Source organism: Anabrus simplex, chromosome 2 (genome assembly GCF_040414725.1).
Source record: "Anabrus simplex isolate iqAnaSimp1 chromosome 2, ASM4041472v1, whole genome shotgun sequence".
NCBI classification, from domain to species: Eukaryota; Metazoa; Arthropoda; class Insecta; order Orthoptera; family Tettigoniidae; genus Anabrus; species Anabrus simplex.
The window spans coordinates 412,712,665-412,725,750 of record NC_090266.1 but is presented as its reverse complement, the minus strand read 5'-3'; the positions used below and the strand labels follow the sequence as shown (position 1 = coordinate 412,725,750).

The following is a 13,086-nucleotide window of genomic DNA, read 5'->3' as shown; positions in this document are numbered from 1 at the left end:
CTGAAGTGAAAATGGGAAACCATGGAAAGTCATCTGCAGGGCTGCCGACGGTGGGATTCGAACCCACTATCTCCCAAATGCAAGCTCACAGTCGCGCGACCCTAACAGCACGGCCATCTCGCTCGGTGGGATAAAGGAGTAGACTATAAGAACACGTGTTTTAATAATCCTTCAGATGACAATAAACATGTTTGGGTGTTCTGTGACATGCCACATCAGTTAAAACTATTGAGAAACCATTTCTTATATGACGGCATTACACTTCATGGAGGGAAGATTGTTGATAAACATGTGGAACAGCTTCTGTCACTGGATTATGGTGAAATCGAACTGTGCGCTTACGCATCATCACTTGTCTTTTTCTGGTAAAGACCGTCAGCGGGTTTATCTTGCATGCCTGCTGTTCTCTAATCACGTCTTTCACGCTACCTCTTATCTTCTGCCAGATGAAGAAGAAACTGCTAGGTTTATAAAACTAGTAAATGACACTTTTGATGTAGGTACGGTACTGAAATCAAGAATTCCTATTTTAGTAGGCCGTCCACTCGAAAGTGCCTTTGGGCTCCTGCCAAATTTTACTCAGTGTGCGAAGATATGAAAGTAGGCCTAGGTGAACATACAGCTTTACATCCACTCGAGAAAGACTTCCTTACAACCATTGGATCTGTGCTATGTTGTTTTTCAGACTTAAAAATACTCTGTAAGACTTGAAATATTTGCTGACATGTTGACTGAATAGGTACTGTCCGGAAAAATAGAGCAAATAACCGTTCTTATGACAATCCTTTCCCAGCAGAATTCAAGAATCTTTTGCGTCTTATAAGCATGAGCAGTTTTTTTTTTTTTTTTTAACAGTTGGCTCAACGTCGCACCGACACAGGTTTATGGCGACGATGGGATAGGAGGGCCTTAGGAGTGGGAAGGAAGCGGCCATGGCCTTAGTTAAGGTATAGCCCCAGCATTTGCCTGGTGTGAAAATGGGAAATCACGGAAAACCCTCTTCAGGGCTGCCGACAGTGGGGCTCGAACTCACTATCACCCGGATGCAAGCTCATGGTTGCACGGCCAACTTGTTCGGTTTACTTTTCAATTTTCTTACAATTTGCTTTACGTGGCACCGACCCAGATAGGTCTTATGGTGACGATGGGACAGGAAGGGGCTAGAAGTGGGAAGGAAGCGACCATGGCATTACTTAAGACACAGCCCCAGCATTTGCCTGGAGTGAAAATGGGAAACCACGGAAAACATCTTCAGGGTTGTAGATAGTGGGATTCGAACCCGCCATCTCCCGAATGCAAGATAATAGCTGCGCAACCCTAACCGCACGGTCAACTCGCTCGGTAGCATGTGCAGAAATGTGATAGACATGTCCTTGAATAGCTCCTCTTCTGTATCAACAGAAGATAACGCGAGTCATTTCCTCACATCTCAAATGCTCACGGGTCAACAACCTACTGTAGAATGGAAGATGCACTCCCGTTGATTGAAGGGGAAACGGGGTTGGAAGGTCTTCTTACTCTTGAAGATTTGCCTTCGACTCCCAAGATGCTGAAGTCTGAATGCTGTATTCGAGACCTACGCTACTTGGCGGGTTAAGTTGCTTGTAAGCTTTCGTCCATAGATCGATCATTGGACCTTCCTAGCGGTAAAAATATGAATACCGGTATGTCTCTAGATGACAGTGACAACCGCTGGATTGTCCATCAGGTGATTGGTATGGTGCTGTTAAACAGTTTGAAATTGTGTTTTCCACTTTTCATAACATCACTTTTACGAATAGATCGAAAGTGATGATAAATGTGTGAAAATGTCATCTGTGAGAAATGCCCCAGGGTTTACTCATGTAAGAACTAGACCCTCCATTCGTATTCGCCATTTAAATCTGGCAGGCCAGGCTAAGAGAGCAGTCCGGCTTCATAATAAGAAGGCTCGTCGGTGTCAATCTTCGTCTACCCCATTCCCACCCTCAATAAGACAGGTATGGTTCATATACATCTTTTAACTTCTGCCATTAATGTCGTTGTTGTTTACTTCATTATGATGTGATATTTTAACAATGGTTATTGTGTCGTCGCCCATCCATACCCGATCTTTATAATTGACAGTTTTGTATAGTAGACCTACGTTAGGATTCGATCATTTTCAATATTATGGTGTGAGGGAAAACTTTTCGATATATGACTCTCCTTGTTCTATCTTCCTCTTCTATTTACGTAACATTTAAAAAGAGATGACGTCACGCACGCGAGCTGTTCTCAACCTCTTGACGAGTGGCGCTACATTATTACTCTTCTATTTATCTTGTGATAAAATAAAGGCTTCTATTCGCCAACTAACCTCTTGACGAGTGGCGCTACATTATTACTCTTCTATTTATCTTGTGATAAAATAAAGGCTTCTATTCGCCAACTAACGTCTGAATGGTTCAATATCGGTCTGCTAAATAGTGAGAAAATACTGAGAACGTGGATGGCCAACTAAAAAGAAAACTTGCACTATGTTTGTTGTAGGCTCTTTGGCATTGATAAAAATTTGAATGATAATCCATCAAGTTTATGATTTCTTTTTTTAACAGTTTGCTTTACGTCGCACCGGCACGTATAAGTCTTACGGCGACGATGGGATAGGAAAGGGCTAGGACCGACGGGAAGGAAATGGTCGTGGCCTTAATTAAGGCACAGCCCCAGCATTTGCCTGATGTGAAAATGGAAAACCACGGAAAGCCATCTTTAGGGCTGCCGACAATGGGGTTCGAACCCACTATCTCCTAAATGCAAGTTGAAGCTACGTAACCCAAACTACGCAGCCTCTCGGTTGACTGATAATTTTTTTGCTAGTGGCTTTACGTCGCACCGACACAGATAGGTCTTATGGCGACGATGGGATAGGAAAGGCCTAGGAGTTTGAAGGAAGCGGCCGTGGTCTTAATTAATGTACAGCCCCAGCATTCGCCTGGTATGAAAATGGGGAACCACAGAAAACCATCTTCAGGGCTCTCGACAGTGGGATTCGAACCCACTATCTTCCGTATGCAAGCTCACAGCAGCGCACCCCTAACCGCACGGCCAACTCGCCCGGTGACTGATTTTCAATCTAGGTGGAAGCTTCACCCGAAAATTCAAAGTCATGAAATGTCTTAGCAACATTCAATTTGTTTTGAAAAATGGAGAATGTTACGAACAAGTCTAAATTTCTAACAAAACGATTGATCTAGTTAGCAGACGGTTGTCGAAACAGAAAACAGGAAAGGGAGTTATAATTTGAAAAGGCTCTTACATTACTTTTTTCAACACAATTTATCATTCCGTGCCACAAGAAAACAAAAATTATCGGAAAACAGAGGAAACTTCCTACAGCTAGTTGAGCTGGTACCGGTATCAAAATACGATCTGGTACTTGGAGAACACTTAATTAGACCAGTGCAGGCAGGTCAGTCGCAGACAGGCAAAATATTTGCAAGCTATCTGTCACTTACCACACAAAACGAGTTTATCACACTTCTAAGGGAATGTTTTAAGAAAGGGGTTATTTTGATATTAAGGAAGAAAAATAGCACAGCATTATCTTTGACAGTACATCAGACATCTCACACACTGATCAGATTTGTGAATCATTTCGACACGTTCGTAAACTTAATCCTAAAGCATTGTTTGTTCCTTGTAAAAATCATTGACTTAATCTGTGGGGAGTGCATTCTTTTTCAACTGTTTCCCAATGTGCACCCTTTTTTGGGACCTTAGAAAGATTCTAGACCTACTGTTTTTTTTTCTGATTCTGCCACAGATAGACGATCCATAAAACCAGTGGCGTATGCTGGGATCAAGACGTGGGCTACCATTAGACTTAGATTACATCCGCAACCCCGCCTTTTCAAAGTTGGTTTAGTGAACGTCAAGTCAGCGTTTTCAGCCACTGGAGTAGCCTGCTGTGTTGTCAAGTTTGTTTCGCAAGCAAGTGCCTAGATATTTCCCCCCTTTTGGCCGCGTGGTCAGGGGCGCGAGGCTGTGAGTTTGAATCCCACTGTCGGCAGCCCTGAAGATGGTTTTCCGTGGTTTCCCATTTTCACACAAGGCAGATGTTGGGGTTGTACCTTAATTAAAGCCACGGCCGCTTTCTTCCAACTCCTAGGCCTTTCCTATCCCATCGTCGCCATAAGACCTATCTGTGTCGGGGCGACGTAAAGCCACTAGCAAAAAAAAAAAAAAAATTCCCCTGACTTGAGGATTGGGTGTTTATGACGTCTACGTCATTCATTTCATCCCCATTGGGTCACCACCAAACCTTTCCAGAGGCTATGCATTATTATTATTATTATTATTATTATTATTATTATTATTATTATTATTATTATTATTATCAGCAAATTAAAATGCTGAATTTTATATTACCTGCGGTCGTACACTTCATTCACTGGTTTATTAGCTTCCTCGGTAGATCGGTGGTGGTGTCCGACCCATGATCACGGGTACGATTCCAAACAACAATAGAGAACACTAACCGTAAACGATTGCATTTCACTTTAGTAGATCTACCTATAAAAAAGAAAATTATAATACTCCTATAACAGCAGCACTGGTGTCTTTCTACAAGGATGTAGAAGTTGACGGGAATGAAATACCAGCACTCTTGTTATCTATATAATTAATTCAGAAGTATGAGGTCAGGAAGTATATACGATGAGGAAGGCATGGTTGTTTGGAATCGAACCCTTGATCATGGGTCGGACACCAGCACTGATCTACCGAGGAAGATAAAAAACCAATGAACGACGGGTAGGCCTACGACCGTTGGTAATGAAGTAAAAATGTACATTTTAATTTAATAATAATAATAATAATAATAATAATAATAATAATAATAATAATGTTTTCTGGAAAGGCTTGGTGGAGACATAATAAATTCTTTGTGAAGACGTCACAAACACCCAGTCCCCAGGACATGGAAATTAAGAGTACGAGGAGGTTGATTTCACGGAAGATGTGGGGTAGACTTACGGTTTTAAACTATCAGCAATATTTATCTGCATACTTCAGTTGCGAGAATGGTTTATCCAGTAGACTACCTATTTTATGCTGTTCAGGCTTTTTACAAAAGTAATTCCACACCGGCAGTCACGTTATACACAGTACCGGTAACTTCAAATAAACTAAAATTGTTCTGAGAACAGTAATACTGCTGAAATACACAAATCATTTTCTCGATGATAAACAATCAGTGCCTTGTTCATGCAACAGCAAACACGTAACGCCGCACTACGTAGGTCAATCGTGTCTGTTCGGAGTCTTCCGGAGAACTTCGAGGCAATGAGCCCTCTCCCTCCTTCGGTGTTGCCAACTTACGGGTTTTACCCCTAAATTTATGGGAATTTAATCGTCCCAGAGGGAAATTTGGAGGGATAGAAGAATCAGCGGAAATGTTAGGGGGAAAATTACTTTTTGAGGAATTTTGAGGGGCTATGGGTGTGACAATTATTTATTTATTTCACTACAATAGCTAGTTCCGCTAGTGTGTTGGTTTCATCTTGAGTTGTTTTGCTGTTGGCCAGCCTGCCTGTCTCAGGCACTGCAATTAATCATGTAACGTCATGATTTTCTGTTCTAGTAGCTCTTAAAACGTACGATCCTTTCACGTGCCTTGGGATTCCCTTTTCTTGTCTCTGTTATGAACGCAGCAGTCGCCTTATTCTTTACATTTTTCATTGACTACCAACGGATAGGTGTATTTATATACAATATACTATTATTTTTATTAATATGAATTACAATCTACCGATACATCAAAGCATTGAAGACATGCATTGCATATCCAGTGCTGCCAACTTATATTTTCAAGATCCGCTAAATACTACTAAAAATCCGATAAAATTCCGCCAAGAAATCCGATCTCAAATAATGAGTAATAAAAATGAGCAATAATAATAATAATAATAATAATAATAATAATAATAATAATAATAATAATAATAATAATAATAATAATAATAAAAGTAAATGTCTGCACTCACTTGATCCGTGAGTTTCACTGGGAACCCCCTGTCTGCGAGCCGGCGAGCTAAAACTTGTAGGCGTTTTAGTGCCGGGTGCAAACTAGGTGAATCCCCTACTTCAAGGTCCACATACAAAACAGGCCAGTTCATTAAACGGTCTTCCTTCATAGCATAAAAAATATAAATGCTACTCTCTCACAGTTTCATTACCTGTCGTCATTCGTCAACTAAGAGATAAGTACCCTTTCCCCACGCATTACAAATTTATGATACCATGATCTCATAACATCAAATCCCAACAACACGTTTTCCTCATGTGACTGCTAGCTCCTGATAAGAAATACGGAATAGCTCGGAGAAAGACTGGAGTACAAATTTAAAAAAAAACGTAAAATTGATAAAACACTAAATTCCAACAAAAAATCCGCTGTCCGCTAAATGTTATTTTTCTCCGCCGACAGTCTTCTAATTCCGCCAAATTTAGCGGAAAATCCGCTAAGTTGGCAATACTGTGCATATCTCTCGCCTTCTCCTCGGTAACCGCAGGAGCATTTGTTCTTTTTGGTAGATGTTAAAGAGAATCACGCATTTCGGGTCTCGCACATAGTTAATTGCTTCGCTTATAGAGTAAACGTCATTAGTTGTCAACGTCATGTTGGAGGAAAATCCTCGCAGTACGTGAACGTGGCAGTCTGATAGCAATCCGGGAGATAGTAGGTTCGAATCCCACTATCGGCAGCCCTGAAGATGGTTTTCCGTGGTTTCCCAATTTCACACCAGGCAAATGCTGGGGCTGTACCTTAATTAAGGCCACGGCCGCTTCCTTCCAACTCCTAGGCCTTTCCTATCCCATCGTCGCCATAAGACCTATCTGCGTCGGTGCGACGTAAAGTCCCTAACAAAAAAAGTCTGATAGCATAACTCGATACAGTTTTCACTGTGACTGTGCAGTTCATGCAATTTGCATGCTGTGCTAACAAAGTAAGGCGATCTATGTGATGTGTGAATAATTCTGTAGAGTGATTTATTCTTTTTTGTGAATAATAGCAGTGCTATTATTATTATTATTATTATTATTATTATTATTATTATTATTATTATTATTATTATTATTATTATTATTATTATTATTATTATTATTATTATTATTATTATTATTACGTCCGCCTCCGTAGCGTAACGGTTAGTGTTATTAGCTGCCGTCCTCTGGGGCCCGGGTTCGATTCCCGGTACTGTCAGAAATTTTAAGAATGGCAGGAGGGCTGGTATGTGGTTTAAATGGTACATGCAGCTCACCTCCAATGGGGGTGTGCCTGAAAAGAGCTGCAACACCTCGGGATGAGAACACGAGTTTGCATTATTATTATTATTATTATTATTTAGGGGTTATTGTCCCATCTAGAGGGATTTTAGAAGTGATCTGGAAGGAATTTGAACGTAGGAGTTGGCAACACTGCCCTCCTTAACAGTGAGTGGCGATCTCATGGACCGAAGCCTTGCCCAACTATCCCTTCGGTCTCCGCACCTATCGTCCGTTCAGCAGCAAACCGCAGGTGGAGTAGCGAGGGGAGAGGGACGCAATGTCTGGACTGCGATATCAGTCTCCGATACCTTGCACTCAAAAATGCGAGCGACGTTTTTTTCTCGTTGCTTTCAAATTTTGTAAATGAAACGATGTGTCAGATGCTGACATTATAATATGATTTAGATTTCCATCTTTCTCATTTGAGGTTTGGGCTTCACCGTGGTAACCCTCAGTATACGCCACTGCTTATAACTAATGTAGGGGTAACAGTCGCGTGATGTTCAGATACAAGACGGAGTACTCACTACGAAGCTGTAAAACCTCTAAATGCTAATTTCAAGGAGATAGCTGGTGCCATGAAATGAAATGGCGTATGGCTTTTAGTGCCGGGAGTGTCCAAGGACAAATTCCCGGCTCGCCAGGTGCAGGTCTTTCGATTTGACTCCCTTGGGCGACCTGCGCGTCGTGATGAGGATGAAATGATGATAAAGACGATACATACACCCAGCCCCCGTGACAACGAAATTAACCAATGATGGTTAAAATTCTCGACCCTGTCGGGAATCGAACCCGGGACCCCTGTGACCAAAGGCCAGCATGCTAACCATTTAGCCATGGAGTCCTACAAAAACTGTCGAAACCAGAGGAACAGCGCAAATGTTTTCGCTAGCAGTTCGTGATTTTTACTTTTTATGCTTTTTGTATTTCTTTTTGTATGTCTTAGAAGAAGTACACCACGCTCGAAAATACCTATAGATCGTCGGAATCAGTTTTTAATAATTTTATTGCTTTTACCCACCCACTAACTACTTTTATGGTTTTCGGAGACGCCGAGGTGCCGGAATGTAGTCCCGCAGTTCTTTTACGTGTCAGTAAATCAACCAACACAAGGCTCACGTATATGAGCACCTTCAAATACCACCGTACTGAGCCAGAATCGAACCTGCCAACTTGGGGTCAGAAGGCCAGCGCCTCAACCGTCGGAGCCACTCAGCGCAGCGGAAAGTGTGTTATCAAAATGAGAAGTCTGGAGACCGTTTTAAAAGATAAAGGAAATGTTTGCAACGAGCACGGACGAGATGGACATTCCTTTATTGACAAGGAGAACCGCTGGAATGAAGAAAATGATAGCTGGAGAAAAGGCTCGAGACGAATAACTTACGTTAATGAAGAATTAAGAAGTACGATGCAGGAGTGCATTGACAGTTTTTATTTAAAAAATTTGACCATCTCTGCAAAGACATGGAAAGTATACAGCTCAGTTTGCAGTTCCCGTGCCCAAGAATCTGATCACAATCTCAGAAGAACTTTAGCAGTTAATACAAAACTTAGTCGTAAACTATGATGAGCTTCCTGAAGATTCCACGGCTAAGAAGACATCTAAAACCTGCCGAAGTTTCAAAAGAAGATTCTCTGGAATGGACTTCTGTAACATTTCTAGAGTTTTCGGTTAACGTGAACTTGCAGGTTCTCATAATAATAATAATAATAATAATAATAATAATAATAATAATAATAATAATAATAATAATAATAATAATAATGGTTTTTAGTCCTACTAATTACTTATACGATTTTCGGAGGCGCCGAAAATCCGGAATTTAGACCTACAGGAGTTCTTTTAGGTGCCAGTAAATCTACCGACACGAGGCTGACGTATTTGAGCACCATAAAATACCACCGGACTGAGCAAGGATCGAATCTGCCAAGTTGGGGACAAAAGGCCAGAGCCTCAACCGTCAGAGCCATTCAGCCCAGCTTTCAGATTCTCTACCAAATCTGAATTTTTCCTTAAGATTCTCGTTAACGTTATGCGTTTCAGTAACATAATGTGACAGGAGTTTTTCATAACCAAAATTAATCAAGTATTATTTTAGGTCCACTATGAGTCAAATAAAGCTGTCTGGCTTAACCACATTGTCAACTGAGAGCAAAGTCGCGAAATGAATTGATTTTGGCACTGTAGGTATCTTATTTTTCCTTCTTTTATTAATTTCAATGCCCGGGGTTGTGGGCGCGCGGGGAGGGTGTGGGCGACAAAAAGTTTCGCGCACCGGGAAACCTTGTCACACCACTGCCCGGAAGCCTTATAATGATTCTAATGCAACTGCTTGTGCAACGCCGGGTATCTTAGCTAGTTTAATAATAATAAAAAAAGTGAATTTGGATTTCCAATTTCACATTCTGGGGGATTTCTCACAATCCAGTCAAATTCAGTTTCATCTACTACTACACACTCCATAACACCATATTTGTTAACGTCCACCCATTCAAGGACATGAAGACAGTGGTTACTGTTTGTATTAGTGCACCAAGCTCCTAAAATAAATAAATTAAAACAATAACGACAGGCTGAACAGAATTACAATGAATACAACATCCACAAGGAATACTTATAACCTCTTTTCCAACCGGTCTTAAGAAAGAGTGTGAATAGATTTTACAGGATAATTTAGTGCCGAAAATTCGTTTTACACAATGAGAAGGAAATATATTTCTTAGAACAATAATATAAAAACTGTTGGATATATCGATATTTACCTTTGGACACTCAGTCTCAAATATTACTGATGACAATCTGGTAATATTTCGAGATAGGCGCCGGGAAGAAAGAAGGAGTATGCTAGCCATCACCAGCCAGAATTTCAAATCACACGGAATAACACCTTTCGGTTAAAGTAACACACAAGAATGCTGAGAGGTTAGGACGGACGATGCTGTTAGCGCCGTACTGTTCACCAGAAAAGATAATAGCAGATAACAGGGCTATGAAAAATCATCACCGAGCCTCGCTCCTCCTGACACACCATTGACGTCACTCAGTTTACGGAAAAGGCCGACATAGCCCGAAGGTACAACTTCGCGCCCTGTGCTACTTAACGGCTAGCGAAAACATAAATCTAAGCTCACTAATGTACAGTTCTTTTGACTTCGTATTTTGCAGAACTCAAGTTCTAGTTCGTTAAATTCGGAAATGATCTCGTAAACGGATTCTGATCTCATGTGTCCGTGAAATTCATATCCTACTCTAAATGGCCGATCGAGTTGACCGTGCTGTTAGGGTCGCGCAGCTGTGAGCTTGCATTCGGGAGATAGTGAGTTCGATCTCCAGCAGCCCTGAAGAAAGTTTTCCGTGGTTTCCCCGTTTTCACACCAAGCAAATGCTGGGGCTGTACCTTAATTAAGACCGCGGCCGCTTCCGTCCAACTTCTAGCCCTTCCTATCCCATCGTCGCCGTAAGACCTATCTGTGTCCGTGAGAAGTAAAACAAATTGTAAGAAAAACCTCTAAATGCCGGTCTGAATAACTCAGAAACGGTAGAGAGCTGGCCTTTTGATCCCAATTTGGCATGTCCGAATTTGGCTTAGACCAAGGATATTTGAAGGTACTCATATACGTCAGCCTTGTGTCTGCATATTTAGCAGCACGTAAAATAACTCCTGCGGGACAATTATTATTATTATTATTATTAATATTATTATTATTATTATTATTATTATTATTATTATTATTATTATTATTATTATACAATTTGTTTTACGTCACACTGACACAGATAGATCTTATGGCGATGATTGGATAGGGAAGGCCTAGGAATGGGGACGAAGCGGCCGTGGCCTCAATTAAGGTACAGCCCCAGCATTTGCTTGGTGTGAAAACGGGGAAACCACGGAAAATTTTCTTCAGGGCTGCCGACAGTGGGGTTCGAACCCACTATCTCCCAAATGCAAGCTCACAGCTAAGCGCCACTAACCGCACGGCCAACTCGCCCGGTATTATTATTATTATTATTATTATTATTATTATTATTACATAAAACTCTAAATGACAGAATGACGACAGAAATTGTGCATTTAAGGAAGAAATGTCCGAGTCCAGCACTTGGCTGAATGGTCAGCGCACTGACCTTCGGTTCAAGGGGTCCCGGTTTCGATCGCGGCCTTGCGTATAGTTAATTCCTCTGGCTCAGGAACAGGGTATCTGTGATCGTCTTAATAGACTACACATCTTTACTGACCGTATATACAACACTTCGCTCTACTAACCACCAAATAAACACGCAATTGTGAATACATCCTTCCATATGGGGTTGTGTCAGGGAGGGCATCCGACAGTAAAACTGGGCTTATTTATATTAGTGCCGACCTGAGATGATTGGGAAAAGGCCAGGAAAGAAAGAAAGAAAGAAAGAAAGAAAGAAAGAAAGAAAGAAAGAAAGAAAGAAAGGAAAGTCAGACAATACAGTAATATAGACTATTGTATATCTACCACGTAGTCCCGTTTCTCAATACGGGGTGGGAGATTACGTGGGATGAATTTATATGGTATGTTTTTACGGTCGGATTCCCTCCTTGATGCCAACCTCAGTTCTTGAGCTAATGAAGATGAAATGAATGAAGGTGAATGAAATATGGGTATAGCTGGAAGTAGAAATGGGAAACCTCAGAAAAATCTCAGGACAGCCGAGGGTGGAGTACGAACCTACGCGTCACTCGAATGCAAAACTTGCCTCCATAGCCTCTGTTCCGCTCGGTTCAGGCGATATAGCACTACTGAATTTTAGTTTTTTTAAAAAAATCTTGGGGCCGATGACCTTAGATGTTAGGCCCCTTTAAACAACAAGTATCGTCATCTTGTTTTTTAATCAGTTTACCGTCCAGGGTTGGTTTCTCTCCTGGACTTCGCGAGGGATCCCCCTTTTTTTTTTTTTTTTTTGCTATTGGCTTTACATCGCATCGACACAGATAGATCTTATGGTGACGATGGGACAGGAAAGGTCTAGGAGTGGGAAGGAAGCAGCCGTATCCTTAATAAAGGTACAGCCCCAGCATTTGCCTGGTGTGGAAATGGGAAACCACGGAAAACCATCTTCAGGGCTGCCGACAGTGAGGTTCGAACCCACTATCTCCCGAATACTGGATACTGGCCGCACTTAAGCGACTGCAGGTATCGAGCTCAGTAAATTCCACTTTTACCTCCTCAAGGACAGTGTCCTGGAGCGTGAGATATTTGGTGAGGGATACAACTGGAGGACTCGCACCACTACCTCTCCCAGGAGGCCTCACCTGCTACTCTATGTTGAACAAGGGCCTTGTATGGGATGGGAAGAATGAAAGGGATAGGCAAAGAAGAGGAAAGAAAACGGTCTAAGTGATGTACCATTCCGCCATTTGACTGGAGAAGAAGAGGGAAACCACGGTAACCACGTCGAGGGAGGCTGAGGTGGGAATCGAACCCGTGTCTCCGGTGGGTGGGACCTAATCACAATAACCGCTACACCACTCTACTGTAGTTTAATCGATATACTGTAGGTGTTTAAGGGTGCTATTAATGGGTGTGCACAGACTATTATTTTGGGGGAGAGGGGATGGGTGCCTCAGGATTGATAACACAGTGTTCTTTGTGTTTTTCAGAAGTTCATTATTATGGTACAATAGCACTCTATCAAATCGGGCCTGGGGACGGAGAGCCCACATTGGTGGGTTCGATCCCGGCTCACTTCGGTGATATTTGTAGGAGTTGAAATTCGCCAACCCCGTGTTGGTAGATATAGCAGTTCGTAAAGGAACTTGT

The 13,086-nt window shown here is 41.7% G+C and overlaps 1 protein-coding gene across 2 annotated transcripts in view; it reads right to left on the bottom strand.

Annotated features, from left to right (window-relative positions):
- LOC136862870 (dihydrolipoyllysine-residue succinyltransferase component of 2-oxoglutarate dehydrogenase complex, mitochondrial) overlaps positions 1-10,253 on the bottom strand; it is a 230,837-nt gene extending 220,584 nt beyond the window's left edge. Inside the window, exon 1 of one of the 2 annotated variants that reach the window (XM_068225803.1) lies at positions 10,054-10,253. In XM_068225803.1, coding sequence (XP_068081904.1) covers positions 10,054-10,143 — 90 coding nt within the window. In that variant the 5' untranslated portion in view covers positions 10,144-10,253. The remainder of the gene's footprint in view (positions 1-10,053) is intronic. The other variant, XM_067139138.2, reaches the window with a different exon arrangement.
- Positions 10,254-13,086: the final 2,833 nt, after the last annotated feature.